Genomic DNA, 19,722 nt, shown 5'->3' with positions numbered 1-19,722 from the left:
AGGGGCGTCTGGAGGCAGGCGGTGGGGAAGGATTGCATGATTCCACCTTAAGAGAAAGGACTGTGGAAGGGACTTTGTCATCAGGTCACAGCCATGACCCTCCCATTTCTCCACCCCAGCCAAGCCAAAAGAAAGTTCAACCATGTGCAGCAATAAACTTGACATGTTTATTAATTAAACTATCACTTAAATAAAAAAAAGTGCATAGAAAATAAACATGTTTAAAAACTCCTTTTTTTTTTTACAACTATGTACACTTTTTACTTTTACATTCAGTCTTTCGTAGAGAGCTTTCAGCATTATTATTTTTTGAACTATTAAAGTATTTTCCTTCATCCCTGTCACAGGGAGTTAACACTGATGGACTTTAGACACATTTTTTTCCTTTTTTTTTTTTTTTTTTTTTTTTTCTCTTTTTCTCTAACCAGAAGCTTGGAAGAACACAAGGGAAAAAAAAAAAAAAAAAAAAAAAAACCCAAAAGATCTGTTATACATGATAAAGTTGTCAAGAAATGTCTTATTTCTAGAAAAGAAGCTTGTCATCTGTTGAGCTTTTGAAACAATTATTCAACTACCTGTATTTACTAAAGAGACTGTTAAAAGTTCAATAAAAGAAACACCACAAGTCTATTTTCTTGGTTGAAAGACAGAACTAGAGTACCTCGGAACAAGATACCAGGAAAGCACAGAACACAATTTTCCCCTAAATGCAGGTGGTTACCCCAACATTCATAACCAAAAATAAACAAGGAGTACAGGTACTGACTGGCAACATTCACAGGCAGAAAAAATCCAGGTGACACCGTTTCTGCATTTCTCTCTGATCCTGGGAATGGACTGTTCTGCCATCCCCTTAAGGTTTGGGTTGCCCCCCCCACTTTGGGGGCTCAGAGGAGCGCCAGACTGACGTTTTCCTGCCACTACTAGCAACTGTAACACAATCCTTATCTATAGTGTTAAGAGAATTAAAAGCCATGGACTGAACTAGGCTTTGTTACATGGTGCATTACTATATTAGTTCCTATATATATCATATTTATATTTATTTGAAAACCAAAACAAAAAAGTTGCAAGTTTTCAGAGTGTGAGACTTGACTGGTATTCATGATTCGGCACAAAACCATCTGCTCAATAACCTTGTATTGCTTTAAAATGAAGGAAATGAAACATAAAATTACACCCAGCCCTTTGCTATGACCCGCTTTTCCTTTAAAAAAAAAAGAAAAAAAAAAAAAAGAAAAAAAAAAAACACCAAAAAACCCCACAACTTGATTTCTATTTTTAAAAAAATTCCAAATCAAACTTAACATCTGACAAGGTTTTGACCTTTAGTATTTTCAGATACTTGATTGAACGTCAGTCCTTTAGAAAGATACATTCATTAAGAGTTTTTATGTTGTTGTTTTTTTTTTTTTTTTTTTTTTTTTTTTTTTTTTTTTTAAATCAAGGGAGCTGCATGGTGCTCACTGCACTGGCCGGGGAGTTGACAGAGGCAAGCGGGATGGATCCTGGCAAAGGAATCTGGTTGAAAACTTACATAGAGCTGCCAGGACTTCCCCCTTGATTCTTGTTATTGGTCTAAAAACAGGAGGGGCTGGGCTGAAGGTGGTGGACGGTAGCAGAGGGAGCCAAAGGACCATGTTCCGGCCAAAGGGTCAGCGCCATGCAGCTATTCTGGTTACACAGTTGTCACTGGCCACCAGGAAATGCAGCCACAACAGGTTCTAGCAGCAAAGCTGTAAGTGAGCTGGCTCTCTCACTGAGAACTGACCAGGTTTGCAGCTGTTCCTCCTTAGGGATTTGGGATGCCCCTTGGGGGATTCTTGGGAACGACCCACCACAGTTCCTCAGTCTGCACTTTTGTGCGGAGTTTCCCTTGGTCACTTTCGAAACAAACGCAGAGGTGTTTTGGAGATAGCTATGCCGGTTTTTGCCTTCTTTCCCTCTTGTAGGGAAACCTTAGCTTATTCCCCAAGTTGCTGGCAGGTACGCTGAATTTTGGCAATGGACTCAAGGCTGAGCTCTAAGAGGAATCACTTGTCTCTGTGGTTGATGGTGGGAGTGGAAAGGCAAGGCAAACCATCTGCAGCTGGCAGGAGGAGGAAAGCCGTGGGTTCCTCCCCTGGCCTCAGGGTTTGGGATTGGTAGAAAGAGATGAGGAGGGGGCTCACAGTACAGCATGGCCTAGCAGGGCAGTAACTAGGTCTATTTAGCTGAGTTTCCCCCACCCCGGACTGGCCTTTGGGTCTTTCTCAAGGTGAATTCATGACCCATCAGTGCATTAATCATTTCAGTAACAAATGTAGCTTAAGGTTTTTTCTTTAAAAAAAAAAAAAAAAAAAAGGAATAAAAGGATTTACAAAAAAACCTCACACAGTGCAATAATAAAGGAAACCAGACACTAGTGGAACCCCTCGGGCCACTGTATCTTGTTCGCGGGCAAAAGGAGGAAGGGAGGTGAGGTCTGGGTGGAGTGCGTTTCCCCAGTCCCCTGCTGGCACTCCTCCACGATGACAGGGAGTCTCTGCCATCCTGGCCACAGTGCTGGGCTCCCTGCATGACAGTGAAAACAGTGACAATGTTCCAGCAGAGCCACCAAAGTTCTTAAGGTCACGGAAGAACAGGGAGCCCAGGATGGAAGGCACAGCAGAGCCATGAGTCCCGGGCAGAGAGCGCTGGGCTGAGTCATATTGCTTCGCTAGACTTCCTCCCGTAGGAATGGGCTTCTCGTGGCGAGAAAAGGCGCCCCTGGACTACGCTGCTCTGAAACCTCGTGGCTGACAGAGGCAGAGGAGAATCTGCTTTATCGTGAGTGGTCAGACTGTGCTTCAGTTTCAACAGGCTGCCCCAAAAGAGGGCACAAGGGGGACCCAGGGGGTCTTTGCAGGTATGAGGACTTGGTGGGCAGAGGGAGAGGGAACGAGGAGACCTATGAGGCAGATGGTGATGGGAAATGTCAGGTTGCCATTGAGCTTGGTTGCTAGCTCTGCAGGAGGGAAGACGAGGGACGTGTGGGCTCCCACCTCTTAGCGCTCCGAGCTGGTGCCGGCAAGGAGCGACAGTGCGGGAAAGAGGAGGAGGAACTGCTGTGTCGAGATCCTACCGCAGCCTTTTCAGGAGCTTCAATACGGAGGAGGGGAGTGGCCCGATGGAGCTGGGGGACCTTCCTTTTCCATTTATTGTCAAAGAGCAAACCCAGGAAACGTTTATGTCAACAGGGCACAAACAAGCTACACATTAAACAACAAAAAGCACACCTTCCAGGGGGAAGTTGGGCAGGAAAAACCAGACTTTGTGTGTACAGCTGAATATTTTCTCTAACTTCATCCTATGAAAATAAAAAATTATTAAAAACCGATCTTCTTTTAAATTAGGATAATACCGCAGTTTAAAAAATAGCCTTGTCATAAGTGCTTCTCCCTATGAAGTGCTTCTCATAGAAAAATATACAAAATATATTTACATTTATAAAACCTTAAATAGTAAACTGTAAACAGAACAGAGTAAAATCCAATGACTTAATTTAACAGGTTCAGGACGTTGTCTTGGGGAAAGGAAGAGAAGAAACATTTGATGCTGTTTTGACCACATCCTAGGGAGTAATCAGGGTAGTAGTGTCATTTAATTTATCCATAGATTCGCGGGTGGCAGAGTTCCCTCAATACAAGTTGGTCTAGTCCCCAAGTTTTGGGCCTTGAAGTCTGATTAGTGTTCTGCCTTCAACTGGACACTGACCGTTTAGAAATTAAGTTTTCCTATGTCTTAACAAGGAGAAAATAAAGTTACCATGTCCTAGGAATGGGGCCCAGGAGTCTTCCTGGTTGTGATACTCTGGTTGTTGCATGATTCAAATCCTATTTAAATTATCTTCCGCTTCTAAAAAATCATGCTACATATTTTCTTTAAAACCCTCGGTGGAGCTTTATGAAAACGTCTCCGAATTCTGTCTGGTTATGGCCAATGGCTCCTGTCCACTTCCCCGCTGGGAGTGCTCACAGGCTCAGGGAACGTTCTACAGGCAAATGCTGTGCCTGAGAGAGAGTGTCCTCAAGCAGGGAGTCACTCTCCCTACCACCCAGAGAGAACAGGAAAGCAGTGGGGTGCAGACTGGGTTGAAGGGGGGCAGGAAAGCAGATTGAAGAGAAGGAATGAGAGGGAAGCCGCTCCTATGGTCTAGGAAGGTGACCGACCAGGGTAAGGCTCATGGGGTAACGCTCCCACTTACAGCCCACGGGCTCAACGTTTGGTAATTAATTGGCACAACCCCAAGACAGCCTTTGACACCAAACGTGCTCAGAATCCTGTCTCCCAACCAGAAAGGAACTCTCAAGTGGGAGGATGGTAGAGAAAACCACCAGACCATCTCTGTTCAACCCACGGCTACAGACTTGGGCCGGCTGGCAAGCTGTCAGGTATCCAAGCAACCCGACCCCCGGGCTCTGCCTGAGCCCTGGCTTACGGTGCTCAGGAAAGGGCCAAGCAGGATGGCAGCTTCTCTCTGAGGAGGTTCTCTCCCAGCATAACTAACCCTCTATAGGCTCCTTCCAGGCAGGTCTGCCAGGGACCCCGTTTCCCACTTTTTAACAGCATATGATCAGAGGGGCCCCGGTAGAAAACCGATGGCGGGTCTTTTCTTCGAGACCTCCTCTCTCTCCAGGACTATGATCACATGTATAATGTGAATATGGGACCTAAGGGAGCCCAGCCGTCACGGAGGCCCCTCAACTGTGCCCACGCAATCCTGGAACTCTTGGCTGCTGGCAAAGGCCCTTGGCATTGCTGTGGAGGCCCTCGGTCCTGATACTCCAACACTGGGGAGAAGAGCAGCTTTAGTTTAGGAACTTCCGGCATTTCTTGGCACCACAGTTGCAGGGTAACTTGTTGCTGGCATCCTCAATGGGGAACTTATAGTCGTAAGTGAGTTCCTCCCCTCGGTAGATCTTGCGCATGGCAAAGATGACAATGTGCTTCTGCCCGTCGATATTGATGACTCGGGAGTAACAGTTAGGCTCACAGGAGTGATTGATGAAGCGGGCGGCATTTCCGTGCATGGTGGCATCCACGACCTCAGAGTCATCGATTCGGAACATGTAGCAACCGATGCCCTGCACAGGAAAGAGCAAGGAGAAGAATCTGTTATTTATTACAGCTTAGGTTTGAGAACATTTCCAACCTTTCTCTGATGTGACCGTAGCTGATGAACAAAGTTGCTTCTGGTAAAATTTCCAGATTTCTTCCATCTTTCAGAATGCTTCCAGGACAAATTTCTAGACTATAGGCACTGGACTAGAGGTTTCTTTTTTTGTTCTTTTTCCGGGTCACTCCTGCAGCATATGGAGGTTCCAGACCAGGGGTCTAATAGGAGCTGCAGCTGCCAGCCTACGCCACAAGCACAGCAAAGTGGGATCCGAGGTGCGTCTGCGACCTACACCACAGCTCACAGCAATGCCAGATCCTTAACCCACTGAGTGAAGCCAGGGATCAGACCCGCTTGTGGGTACTAGTGGGGTTTGTTTCTGCTGCACCACAGTGGGAACTTCTGGACTAGTGGTTTCTTTTATTATTATTATTATCTTGTTTATTTTTTATTTTAATTTTGCTTTTTAGGGCTGCACCCACGGCATATGGAGGTTCCCAGGCTAGGGGTCTAATGGGAGCTGCAGCTGCTGGTCTACACCACAGCCACAGCAACACCGGATCCAAGCCGCATCCGCAACCTACACCACAGCTCATGGCAACACTGGATCCTTAACCCACTGAGTAAGGCCAGGGATCGAACCCGCAACCTCATGGTTCCTGGTAGGATTCGTTTCCTCTGTGCAATGAAGGGAAGTCCTGGACTAGTGGTTTCTTAATGTCTCCCTCCACAGGCAAGAGAAACCTAAAACTGTGTCACTGTGTGCCTTTGAGCCTGGAGCCACTCAAACCTTCGAAGAGTGTGCTCTTGCTCAGAGTGGACTGGGCCCACCACAAATTTCAGAGACATTAAAGTGTTTTTTTAAAAAAAAAAAAAAAAAAAAAAAAAGTGTCTCTGAATCAATAAAATACACTATTTCTTCTGGGATCCAGGGATCATATTTGTAGTTGATGGCCTTGATCCAAACAAAAGAACTGCGAGAGTGACTGTGTGAGCCTCACCTTGCTGTCATAATACTTCTCTCGCTTGTCGGTTTGGATGGAACGGATGACATTGCCGGCGTACTCAATCACCATCTCACCCGCGTCAATGTTTCTTTTACAAAAAAGACCCCGGCCGTGGATGGGAGACCTAGGACATAAAGATGGAAAAGACATCAACCGCAGCCTTTGCAAAAAAGGTCAACTGTGTGAATACACAAATAAATGAATACTATCTCCTGCTCTGTTAGTTCCTCAGAAGGGACAGACACTGGGGGGAAAAAAAATATGGACCCACCTGATTTGAGTATATGAACTGTTCTAACAAATGGCCAAGGATTAAGGATTTCTCCATTCCACAGCCCACTAGAAGCAGCAATGTATTAATGCTTACTTTATTAAATTCCTTGTTCAACACAAGGAGCTGCAGAATCCCAAGACGTCAGGTTCAGTTAGCAGTATTGATAAACACCTCACTTACTGAATGAGGGAGGTCTCTCCAGCATTTGGTCCACTTTGATTTTGGAAAACTTCATTAGTTTTCTATAATTCTTTCTACAATTTTAGCCATACCTGTAGACACCAACTGCCTCCTTAGAAGTCTTTTTTAAGTGCCGGAAACGCATGGGCATTGGCAGATCCATACTAGTTGCCCTCCTAAAGAGAGAAGGCTCGTTATTAATGAATTCTCTTCAGGAAATCATCAGTTTTGAGTCTCAGATTGAAGGCTTCTAGAGCATATGACTACACTATTCTCTGTGTTCAATGCGAAGCATAAGAAGTGCCTTATAAAATTAGGCCTATAATAGTCTGTTAGATATGAAGACTGATGGTACATCCAAAGCTGACAGAGCATCCTATACTACATGGTAAAGAAGAGAAAATGTACATTTTCTAGTAATCCAAATTTCTCCTCTGTAACATACATCTCTCTCTTTGCCAGCCAGCTTCTGCTCTTTCAACACAAACTATACTTGCCTTTTTTTTTTTTTTGGCTTTTTAGGGCCTCACCCATAGCATATGGAAGTTCCCAGGCTAGGGGTCGAATTGGAGCTGCAGCTGCCAGCCACAGCCACAGCCACAGCCACGTGGGATCTGAGCTGCGTCTGCCACCTACACAACAGCTCACAGCAACGCCAGATCTTTAGCCCACTAAGCAGGGCCAGGGGTGGAACCTGCGTCCTCATGGATACTAGACATGTTTGCTTCTGCTGAGCCACAACAGGAACTCCTATACTTTAGTCTTCTTAATTGTTATCTGGGAAATTCTGATCCAAGCAATACTGGAACAGAAGGAAAGAAGCAAAGAGCACTTCTTATGACCTCCCTGCACTCCAGACTACCGAGCTGACTTCAGCTGTACCTCTTCCTCCTCCTCATCATTGGGGTTGTATTCAGGAGGCTGCCGATGTTTAGAAGCCAGGAAGTTAAACATGTCAAATGCTGACTTCCTGTAACCAAAAGGTGAAAATATACTTAGAGACATGCTTTAACAGAATCAGAGAAGAAGAGCATTAACTCCCCAAAGGTTAAGTGGGAAAATAATCATATAACAAAGTCAAGACCCTCAAACCGCTTGTGGAAAAGAACAGAACTTGCCTCAGGTGGACCTCAGCCCTGGCTGAGCCATGAGGGTTCAGGGGGGGTTCATTGGCCTCCTCTGGCTTGTGGAAACGGAATTTGTAATTCCTACAGTGCTTGGCACCAGACAGCTGCTCAATCAGGAACACAACCGCATCATGGAGAATCCCCAGCATCCTCAAACCATTCACACCTGTAGGAGCAAAGGCACCAGGGTAGTAAGGAGCCCAGCCAACAGGAAGTTGCCCACAACTACAGAAATGTTATGCTGGGGAATAACTCTGCCAGAGGCTGCTCAAGGGTGAATTACATTAAAGACAAGCTAGAAATTAGCAGTAGAGAGCCATTAAAATGATGTGACTTCGGGAGTTCCTGTTGCTCAGTAGGTTAAGAACCTGACTAGTATCCATGAGGATGTGGGTTTGATCCCTGGCATCACTCAGTGAGTTAAGGATCTGGTGTTGCCATGAGCTGTGGTATAGGTGGCAGACGAGGCTCGGATCCTGCATTGCTTGCCTGTGGCTGGCAGCTGTAGCTCTGATTCGACCCCTAGCCTGGGAACTTGCATATGCTTGCTGCAGGTGCGGTCTTTAACAAAAAAGATGCGGCTCCAGATCCATCAATAAGGACAACATTCATGACAGAGTAAGTGAAAAAAGGCATAACACCAAACTATGGACTCTTTTCCATGTTCTCTGTGCACACAGAAATGCTATATGCGTTATTTCCTTTCATGGTCAAAATGAACATAGGAAGCAGGAATTACTAGCGTCACCACAAGGTAGGTAAACCTAGGCTCACACCCAAGGTCACATAGCTAGTTTGACAGGATTTGAAGCTTGGACTGTTTACCTTCAACTAAGATCCCACTTTTGTTTACAGATAATGAAGTATCTGGGTTCTGTGAGCTCATAATCACACAGGTATCTCACTAAAATGCATAAGCAATGTTCGTAAATCCCTAACACGGAACTCTCTTCTGCGCTGTTACAGCGAATGTATGGAGAAATACATGCCATAGCTGCTTTGTTGACTTAGTCTTACTTCATTAATGAGAAGTTATTTCTTTTTATTTTATAAAGAACAACATTTATATAAATCAGCTAGCATAGGTGGTGAAAGGCCTTCTAAAATGACTGGCTTCTTTCATTAAAGGGTTGGGACACAGTAATAACTACCACACCTTTTTTTGAGCTGCACTGGCAGCATACAAAAATTCTGCGGCCAAAGATCAGAGATCGAATCTGTGCCACAGCAGTGACCCAAGCTGCAGCAGTGACAATGCTGGATCCTCAATCCACTGAGCCACCAAGGGGAATCCCTTGCTACACCTCTTTTTGATACGAGCAAATAGCTAATGTATTTTATTATTATTATTTTATTTTTTTTGGTCATTTCTTGGGCCACTCCCGAGGCATATGGAGGTTCCCAGGCTAGGGGTCGAATCGGAGCTGTAGCCACCGGCCTACACCAGAGCCACAGCAACGCGGGATCCAAGCCGCATCTGCAACCTACACCACAGCTCACGGCAACGCCGGATCGTTAACCCACTGAGGAAGGTCAGGGATCAAACCCGCAACCTCATGGTTCTTAGTCGGATTCGTTAACCACTGCGCCACAACAGGGACTCCTGTATTTGATATTTTTATTAAGCAAAAAATATTATTTCATTTAGAATATTGTTTTTGGTATTATTAATAGGTACCAAAATAATAATGATGTCTACTATGGACAAGATATATATATTTCATAAACATAACTGGGTTAGGATCACATATGCAATTCCAACAGATACACAGTTTGTGTTATAAAGCATATTTATAAAGATGTAATTTGGGGAGTTCCCTGGCTGGGGAACTCCATATATGCAAAAAAAAACAAAAAAAAAAAAAAAAAAAAAAGAAACAACAAAACAGGTTGATTTTCAAAATTAAGAGCATTATAGGAGTGTGTTCATCAGTTCTGGAACTCCATATGCCAAAGAAGCCAAAAAAAAAACAAACAAAGCAACAACAGGTATGTAACAAACTAAAGAGAATTAAGTAATTACTAAATCAAAAAAAGAAAAGAGATTTATCCCATAACATGAAATTCCTAACCTATGGAAACTTTAAAGGATTTGCTGGCAGATTCCCTAGGTCGAAAGACCATTAAAAAAAAAAAAAAAAAAAAAAAAAACATACTCAAGTGTATTTTCATAGAAAGTTCATTTTAATGTTTAGGCTGAGTGTTCAACTCTCCATTCACTGGAGGGCTTACAATGAGATTAGATATTGTGTCAACAATGGGAAAACAAAGATGAGTTAAGCATAGCCCCCTGTTCTCAAAAAGCCCTTGGCAGAGAGGGGCAGATATATACATAAGCCTCGCAATGTGAACGCATCCAAATAATGGTGAAGTATAAATACTATAGGAACAATCCATTCTGTTGTGGGAGACCCACTTATTCATCCCACAAACATTTACTGAGCACCTACTATGTCTCACGCATTCTTTCCACCTCTCCACTGTGCAAGACAGAATCTGGGAAAACTAAGGTGAATGAGATAGAAAGGTACCTGTAGCCAATGGAAGTTTTATCTCACCAAAGACACAGGCAGTAACACAGCAAAGAATGCATTCCCACCTTAGGGCCTTGTCACTCTCTGACTCTAAGCACTGAGGACATGACTGGCTCCTCCTCATCAGTACTCAGATCTCAGCTTTAACATCACCTCTTTAAGAGACTCCTTTACTTTTTTTTCTTTAAAAAATTTTTTTTGTTTTCAGCCGCCCCTGTGGCATATGGAAGTTCCCAGATCGAATCTCAGCCAGAGCTTCGACCTACGCCTACGCCACAGCTGCACCAATGCCAGATCCTTAACCCACTGCACCAGGATCAAACCAGCACCTCCAGGAGTTCCCGTCGTGGTTCAGTGGTTAACGGACCTGACTAGTATCCATGAGGACTCGGGTTCGATCCCTGGCCTTGCTCAGTGGGTTAAGGATCTGGCATTGCTGTGAGCTGTGGTGCAGGTCAGACATGGCTTGGATCCCATGCTGCTGTAGCTGTGGCGTAGGCCGATGGCTACAGCTGCAATTCGACCCCTAGCCTGGGAACCTCCATGTGCTTCAGGTGTGGCCCTAAAAAGACAAAAACAAAAAACGAAAAAACCCCAGCACCTCCAGAGACAAGCCGGATCATTAACCCACTTCACCACAGCAGGAACTCCGAGACTCCTTTTCTGACTCTTCTATCTAGAAAAGGATCCCTGCCACCAACTACCTACCTTTGTGTCTGTCTCTATTTCATGTCCCCATGTTAACCTCTGCAGGGTCTGATACCTGCCACTAGAATGTAAGGTCCTGAGGGCAAGGACAGGTGGTAGCCGGCAGAGGGAGAATAATGGACAGGCTTTGGATTAGGGAGCATGTGATCACTGGGGTTCACTCCCAGCATCCTCTCCACCCAGGGGACTAGTCTAAACCAACCACAGGAATTCTCATCCCTCTGCCGGTCACTAGCTTAGGAATGGACATGGTACCAAATTCTGGTCTATGAGATGTGGTCTTTTATTAGGTCTTTTCCTAATAAAAGCCCCTCTGCTGAGCACTGCCATGATTGACTGATCCTGGAAACTTCCTTAGCCTAAACATGAAGCTTTACTATGGAGAGCAAAGTAGGAGAAAGAGAAGAATCTAAGTCTTTTTTTTTTCGGTCGTGCCTACAGTGTGCAGAAGTTCCCAGGCCAGGGATCAAACCAGAGACATAGCAGTGACAATGCCAGATCTTTAACCTGCCATGCCACCAGGGAACTCCAGAATTTAAGTCTTTAATGATACTGTAAATCCTTTATCAACCAATCCTGTTGCCTGTCCTACGTCTGGTCTTTGCTGTGAAATCAGTCAAGAGTTCAGGTTTCTGTGATATGAGGTTGAAAGCATCCTAAATGAGAAAGCAATATGCACACACAAAAAAAATGGTCAAAAAGAGGCTAAAAAGTGACTTTGAGCAGGGTCTTCAAGGGTTAATGGGAGTTTGACAAGCAAACAAAAATTTGGGGAGTAGGAGAGAGAAGATGAGGGGAAGTAGGCCATCCTGGCTGAAGGAACTGCATGAGCCAAGTTCTACTACTGTGGAAGCAGGTGTAATATGACAGGAATGACTGGGACACATGTTAAACATTCAGCTGTCTCACCACCAGAGGTTCTGATTCATGTCCATAGAGCACATGCGAAGACACACTGCTGAGTGTGGAACAGTGTAAGGTATAGTGGAGCCACAGAACAAGGTATCTTGAGGGGAGAGCAAAGTGATGGAGTTCCCATTGTGGCTCAGTGATAACAAACCCGACTAATATCCATGAGGATGCAGGTTCGATCCCTGGCCTCGCTCAATGCGTTAAGGATCTGGCGTCGCCGTGGCTGTGGCACAGGCCAGTGGCTACGGCTCTGATTCGACCCCTAGCCTGGGAACCTCCACTTGCTGCAGGTGTGGCCCTAAAAAGACAAAATAAAAGAAAATAAACGAATGTCAATGTTTTAAAATATACCCTTCCACAGTTCCCGTCGTGGCTCAGTGGTTAACGAATCCAACTAGGAACCATGAGGTTGCCGGTTCAATCCCTGGCCTTTCTCAGTGGGTTAAGGATACGGCGTTGCCGTGAGCTGTGGTGTGGACCGCAAAAGCAGCTTGGATCCTGTGTTGCTGTGGTTCTAGCGTAGGCTGGTGGCTACAGCTCCAATTAGACCCCTAGCCTGGGAACCTCCAAATGCTGCGGGTACGGCCCTATAAAAGGCAAAAAGACAAAAAATAAAAAAAATAAATAAAATAAAATATACCCTTCCTTCCTTCTTAAAACAAAAACCCTAACCCTCACCCTTTATAGTGCTTATTCACTTCCTTTCCCAGAACCAATCTAAAAGGAGGCTATTAGGAGATAGACATGGAAAAACCAGAGTCAACGAAAGGTTTCTTCCTTAGATTATTTAAAACCTTTTTTTTCCCTTTTGTTCTTTTTTTGGCCACATCTGTGGCATGTGGAGGTTCCTGGGCCAGGGTTTGAACCCAAGCCATAGCAGTGAGAATGCTGGATCCTTAATCCACTAGGCCACCAGGGAACTCCAATTAACTAAAATCTTCTTTTTTTTTTTTTTTTTTTTGTCTTTTTAGGGCTGCACCCATGGCATATGGAGGTTCCCAGGCCAGATCCTTAACCCAGTGAGTGAGGCCAGGGATCGAACCCGCAACCTCATGGTTCCTAGTCAGATTCGTTAACCACTGAGGCACAATGAGAACTCCTAACTAAAATCTCTAATGTGTGCTTGAAACAACTGTATTAAACATGTTTTTACACTGCCTACAGTTAATTTGGCAGTTCCTCAAAAAGTTAAATACAGTCACCACATGACCCAGCAATCCTACTACCAGGTATACACCCAAAAAAACAAAACAAACAAACAAACAAAAACTGTATCTATACAAATACTTGTACATGAACATTCACGGCAACATTATTCATCATGGTTAGAAGGTGGAAAAAACCCAAACATCTATCAGCTGACAGGATAAACAACAAAGGAATGAAGCACTAATTAAAGCTACGTATGGAAAACCCACAGGGACTATTATACTCAATAGCAAAAGACAAAGTTTTCCTCTAAGATCATAAACAAAACACTACTTCTTTCACTACTTCTATCCAACATAGTACTGGAGGTACTAGCCAGAGCACATAAGTAAGAAAAAGAAATAAAAGACACTCAAATTGGAAAGGAAACAGTAAGATCATCTCTGTTTGCAGAGGATATGATTTTTTTTTTTTTTTTTTTTTTTTGGTCTTTTTGCCATTTCTTGGGCCGCTCCCGAGGCACATGGAGGTTCCCAGGCTAGGTGTATAATCGGAGCTGTAGCTGCCGGCCTACGCCAGAACCACAGCAACACAGGATCTGAGCCCCGTCTGCAACCTACACCACAGCTCACGGCAACACCAGATCCTTAACCCACTGAGCAAGGCCAGGGATCGAACCTGCAACCTCGTGATTCTTAGTTGGATTCGTTAACCACTGAGCCACGACGGGAACTCCAGAACTCCCAATTTGTTAAATACGTAAACTGTATATAGTATAAGGATTACTTAGAATAAATAATAAGTTCTTTTCATAATAAAGTTTTGAAAAATGATATAAGAAGGTTGATTCTTTTCTTCTTTAGAATCAACCCTGCCGATTAGACCCACAAGTTATTAGAAGATTCTGAGACAGAAGCAGAACGACCACTGTAGCATTACCTGCAAATGAAAGCTGCTTTAGGCGGGCATTTGACCGAGCTTCCTGGACTTTATCTGTCAATGATTTCCAGGCATCTGTGAGGAGATAATATATTCAGTCAAACATCTTTTTTTTTTTTTTTTTTTCTTTTCAGTCTTTTTAGGGCTTCCGTGGCATATGGAAGCCCCCAGGCTAGAGGTGAATAGGAGCTACAGCTGCTGGCCTGTGCCACAGCCACAGCCACATGGGATCCAAGCTGCGCCTATGACCTATACCACAGCTCATGACATGCTGGATCCTTAACCCACTGAGAGAGGTCAGGGATTGAACCCGAAGTCCTCATGGATACTAGTTGGGTTTGTTACTGCTAAGCCATGAGGGGAACTCCCAGTCAAACATCTCTCAATGTCAATGATATGAAAACATCCCCTACTAGAAAAGCTTTTTGTTTTCTTAGTTTAAACCAAACCAGTTCAGGGAATAAAAAAGAAACTGGGAAGGTGCACTACCCACAGTGCTTCATTCTGTGAAGGATACAGAACCAATGAGGAGACTCCTGCCTTCTGAAAATGATCCCAGAATCCCCAAAGCACTCACTCCCTTTAATCGATAGGCTGGGTTGCACACCTAGCTGTCTGGCATTCATTCATACTCCCTGTACCGTTTACCCACACAAAACCTTTATAATCCCTTCCAGCTCTAAGCTAAGAGTCTGTGCTCTCTTCCCATCTGTTGGATTTCCTGCCACCACTCCACACTCAATATGTCTTATGTAGAACTTGTACACGAGATTAGTTTCTTTTTTTGGGGGGGGGGCCACACCTGCAGCATATGGATGTTCCCAGGCTAGGGGTCGAATCCGAGCTACAGCTGTCAGCCTATGCCACAGCCACAGCCACAGCCACAGCAACTCGGGATCTGAGCTGAGTCTGCAACCTACACCACAGCTCACAACAATGTCGGATCCTTAACCTGCTGAGTGAGGCCCGGGATTGGAACCTTTGTCCTCATGGATACTAATCGGATTCCTTTCCATTGCACCACAATGAGAACTCCAGATTTTTTTTGTTCTTACACGTCTTTTTTTTTTTTTTTTTTTTGTCTTTTTGCTATTTCTTGGGCCGCTCCCACAGCATATGGAGGTAGGGTCGAATCGGAGCTGTAGCCACCGGCCTACGCCAGAGCCACAGCAACGCGGGATCCGAGCCGCGTCTGCAACCTACACCACAGCTCACGGCAACGCCGGATCGTTAACCCACTGAGCAAGGGCAGGGACCGAACCCGCAACCTCATGGTTCCTAGTCGGATTCGTTAACCACTGCGCCACGACGGGAACTCCGTCTTTTTTTTTTTTTTAAGTCACCCAGGCCTGAATCATCAGTCACTTTTGACTCACTGCTTATTATTCTCCATAACCAAGCAGTCATACAGCGTATTGTCATTCTTTCCTTTCCCTTCTTCTGCTACTGGAAACAGGGCTTAATTACTTGACATTTTTACTGCAGCAACACTTTCACTAGTGGCCTCTTGTGTTATAGCGTCTCCAGTTCAATCTGTCTTACGTGGAGCTAACATTAAAATTCCTGAAATTCTGCTTTTATTCTACTCCCCAGCTTTTTTCAGGCCTCACGGTTTGGCACTGAATGCCAAAAACCTGTGCCTAATTCACCTTCTGAACTTGTTTTCACTACCACCCAACAGGGCTCTCAGCATCTCCTTCCAGCATGACACTACTCTAACCCAGCAGACACACCCTGTCTAACTAACTTTGTGTATCCCCCCCTCCCCCTGCCCTCGATAGAGAGCCTCCCTGACTCCTCTGCCTAACCTCAATCCTATTATCTCCCTTAACAGAATCTTCTATTCCACTGATCCAAGGTGATCTTTCTTCCTTTAAACTTCTCTTACTGCCTAGAGAACATTCACTAGTCCTTCAACAACTAATGGACTTATATGCTTGGGACACAAAGATGAGTAAGAAAACAAAATTCCAGCCTGTATGGGAAGTTCTCTGTTGAGTAGTAAGACATAAAAGTAAACAAGGAGTCCCTGCTGTGGCACAACAGGATCAGCGGCGCCTCTGCAGCGCCAGGATGCAGGTTCTATCTCTGGCCTGGCACAGTGGGTTAAAGGATCTGGCGTTGCCACAGCTGTGGTGTAGGTCGCAACTGCAACTGCAGCTCGGATCTAATCTCTGACCCAAGACCCCCACGTGCCGCAGGGTGGCCAAAAAGAAAAGGAAAAAAGTAAACAAACATTTAGAAAACAAATTTTAAGCTATGAGAGGGAAACATGTGCTCTGCTCTGGCGTGTGCAACCTTAAAAACATGATCTATAGCATTAGCTTTTCATCTACATCACAGACTATTTCTCCAATAACACGAACATCTTCAGAAGATGTTAATTGTATAATGCCTCCAAGATCTTCCCAAACTCTAAGCACCAAACTGCCACATAAATGGTGCCAATAAAGCACAGCTCCAGCTGAATAGAGCCTGGGCTAACTCAACCCACTCACCTTCAATACTTTCCGCACAGATCTGAAAGCCATCATCACTTGAAATTTCAAAAACAAGACCTTTCTTGGGCTTTTTCTCAGCAATGCTTTCCTTCCGCTTCTGTTCTTGCTGGAGCCAAAGCATCAGTGGAGAGCTGAAATTACTTTCTTCTTCTTCTGCTGTTTTAGGTTCTGTGATGGAGAAAATAGGACCCAAAGTAGATGCAATAGCAAACACTTACTGAGTTTATGTACGTTGTCTCTAAGCTTAACAACATTCTACAGTTGGTTTTCTTAGTCCCATTTACAGAAAACAAACCTGAGGCTCAAAGAGGTGGAAGCAGCTTGCCTGAAGTTATAGCTAGAAAGTGATGAAAACTAGAATTTTTTTTTTTTTTAACATAAAGTCATGCTGTCTCTGTGGTAGTTTCTGGTATGACAATCCTACAGTTCTTCAATAATTAATTGCCCTCAACAGGACCAAAGCTAAAAAATAATAATGGTTAATATGAATGAAGCACTATGTATGAAGTATTCTTCTAGGAACTTCTATATTAACTCAGATAAACCTTACAACAATCCAATGACAGGTGGTTATCTAAATTTTATTTACTTATTTATTTACTTACTTATTTGCTTTTTAGGGCCATACCTGAAGCATATGGAAGTTCCCAGGCTAGGGGTCCCATCGGAGCTACAGCTGCTGGCCTCTACCATAGCCACAGCAATGAGGGATGCAAGCTGGGTCTGTGACCTACACCACAGCTCGTGGCGACACCAGATCCTTAACCCACTGAGTGAGGCTAGGGATTGAACCTGAGTCCTCATGGATCCTAGTTGAGTTCATCAACTGCTGAGCCATGAAGGGAACTCACAGTTATCTAAATTTTAAAGGTGAGAAAACTGAGGCAGAGAGAGGTTAAGTGGCCCAAGTTTTTAAGTGGTAAAGCTGGGGTCTCAACCCATCTGGGTCCAAAGTCTGCACTGTCAGACACCACCCCTCATGCTGCCCTGTTACATAAAGAGATGGATCAATCCTCTTGCATAATCAGCAAGTCAGCAGAATGTGACTGCATCCCAAATCTTATGCCTAAGCATTTTCTCTGCCTGGTTTTCTTCTGGGAATCCCCTTCACGGTAAAGGGCAAAGCCTTATATCCAGAGCTCTCTAGTCGTGAAGTGACTGGTTGTTTACTGATGAAATTCATAAGGACAGATGGCAGTGCTAAGGAGACCTCTCTGGTGTCATAACTAAATCTGGCTATTCTATATAATCAAAATGGTTCTTGGTTTTCACCAGTGACAACTACGGGATGGAGGGAGGTTATCACTAGCTATTTAAATCACACCGCTGTTATAGCAAACAGAGCAGGAGAATACAGGTTTTTAGTCTTGTGTCCTTTGGCCAATTACTTGATGTCTTTAGAGCTTTGATTTTTTTTTTTTTAATCTAGAAAATCAGTAGGTAATGTAGGGGATGTTTATAGTACTTCTGACTTTGAAATTCTGATTCTAACCTGTTACCACCCACCTACCTGAATTTTCCTGTTCATTCACTGGATTCTGTGTTGTCTGAATCTCAGGAAGAACAGCCACTTGCCTACATGAAAAGAAAACCCAATGTGAGATGCAACACTGGCTAGTTCCTCAATTCAAAGGTAAAAACTGTCCATAATCTGCCATACAGCTGTGTCAGTTACACAAAACAACTAAAAACATGGACCACAAGATGCTTTGTGTACAGCATTTGAATGAACACACCACCACGTGACTCTATGATACATAACAACAACTATCTTTTGTGAGATTCTTTCCCAAACATTTAAGTTTCTGCTTTTGGAGTTGTAGACTGTGTCCTTGAAATTTTTCTCATATCCTTAAGCATTAGGGAAAAATGACAATATGATCCAGCAATCCCACTCCTGGACATATATCCAGAGGAAACCATAATTCAAAAAGGTAACATACCCCAATGTTCACTGCAGCACTATTTACAATAGTGGAAGCAAACTAAATGTCCATTGACAGATGAATGAATAAAGAAGATGTGGTACATATATACAAAGGAACATTACTCAGCCTTAAAAAAAAAGAATGAAATAATGCCATTTGCAGCAACATGGATGGATTTATAAGATAATGAAATAATGCCATTTGCAGCAACATGGATGGATTTATAAAATAATCATACTAAGTGAAGTAAGCAGACAGAAAGACAAACATCATTATGATATCACTTATATGTGGACACTAAAAAGATGATACAAATGAACTTATTTACAAAACAGAAACAGACTCACAGACTGCATAAACAAACTTACGGTTAGCAAAGAAGAATGGTGTGGGGATTTGGGGTTGGCATATGGACACTATTGCATATGGAATGGATGGTCAAGGGGGACCTGCTGTATAGCACAGGGAACTATTCTGTGATAAGCTATATGGAAAAGAATCTGAAAAAGAATGGATGTGTGTATATGTATTAAGCGAATCACTTCGGTATACATCAGAAATGACCACCAACACTGTATATCAACTATACTTCAATAAAACTTTAAAAAAATGAAAAAACAAAAAACAAACACAAAAACACAAAAAACCCAATCCTGAGGCAGATCAGAAACGGATTAGTTAAATAAGTTACTGCAGGTTCTCACAACAGAACTGGAGATAGCCATTAAAAAAATGAAGTGCAGGAGTTCCTGTCGTGGCACAGTGGTTAACGAATCCGACTAGGAACCATGAGGTTGCGGGTTTGGTCCCTGGCCTTACTCAGTGGGTTAAGGATCCAGCGTTGCCGTGAGCTGTGGTGTAGGTTGCAGACGTGGCTCGGATCCCGAGTTGCTGTGGCTCTGGCGTAGGCCGGTGGCTGCAGCTCCGATTCAACCCCTAGCCTGGGAACCTCCATATGCCTCGGGAGCGGCCCAAGAAATAGCAAAAAAAGAGGAAGAAAAAAAAAAAAAAAAATGAAGCGCAGAGTTCCTGCCATGGCTCAGCGGTTAACGAACCTGACTAGCAAAGATGTGGAAGCAGGTTCAATCCCTGGCCTTGCTTTGTGGGTTAAGGATCTGCCGTTGCTGTGGCTATGGTGTAGGCCGGCAGCTACAGCTCTGATTTGACCCCTAGCCTGGGAACCTCCATATGCCACAGGTGCGGCCCTAAAAAGACCAAAAAAAAAAAAAAAAAAAAAAAGAAAGAAGCACTGGTACAGAAATATGTACACAATACAGTAGGTGAAAAAAGAGCAGTTACAGAAGAGTATGTGCAGCATTATTCATT

The 19,722-nt window shown here is 43.9% G+C and overlaps 1 protein-coding gene across 6 annotated transcripts in view; it reads right to left on the bottom strand.

Moving 5' to 3' along the window:
- KMT2A (lysine methyltransferase 2A) overlaps window positions 154-19,722 on the bottom strand; it is an 84,994-nt gene continuing 65,425 nt past the window's right edge. For all 6 annotated transcript variants that reach the window (XM_021062911.1, XM_021062912.1, XM_021062915.1 and 3 more), the window contains 8 exons: window positions 17,979-18,043; window positions 16,466-16,636; window positions 13,968-14,042; window positions 7,717-7,891; window positions 7,461-7,568; window positions 6,691-6,774; window positions 6,139-6,268; window positions 154-5,105 (listed from right to left, as the gene is read on the bottom strand). In XM_021062911.1, coding sequence (XP_020918570.1) covers window positions 4,830-5,105; window positions 6,139-6,268; window positions 6,691-6,774; window positions 7,461-7,568; window positions 7,717-7,891; window positions 13,968-14,042; window positions 16,466-16,636; window positions 17,979-18,043 — 1,084 coding nt within the window. In that variant the 3' untranslated portion in view covers window positions 154-4,829. The remainder of the gene's footprint in view (window positions 5,106-6,138; window positions 6,269-6,690; window positions 6,775-7,460; window positions 7,569-7,716; window positions 7,892-13,967; window positions 14,043-16,465; window positions 16,637-17,978; window positions 18,044-19,722) is intronic.

The sequence above is a fragment of the Sus scrofa genome, chromosome 9, assembly GCF_000003025.6.
Source record: "Sus scrofa isolate TJ Tabasco breed Duroc chromosome 9, Sscrofa11.1, whole genome shotgun sequence".
NCBI classification, from domain to species: domain Eukaryota; kingdom Metazoa; phylum Chordata; class Mammalia; order Artiodactyla; family Suidae; genus Sus; species Sus scrofa.
The sequence above is the reverse complement of the archived record's forward strand: the minus strand, read 5'-3'. Positions and strand labels throughout refer to the sequence as shown.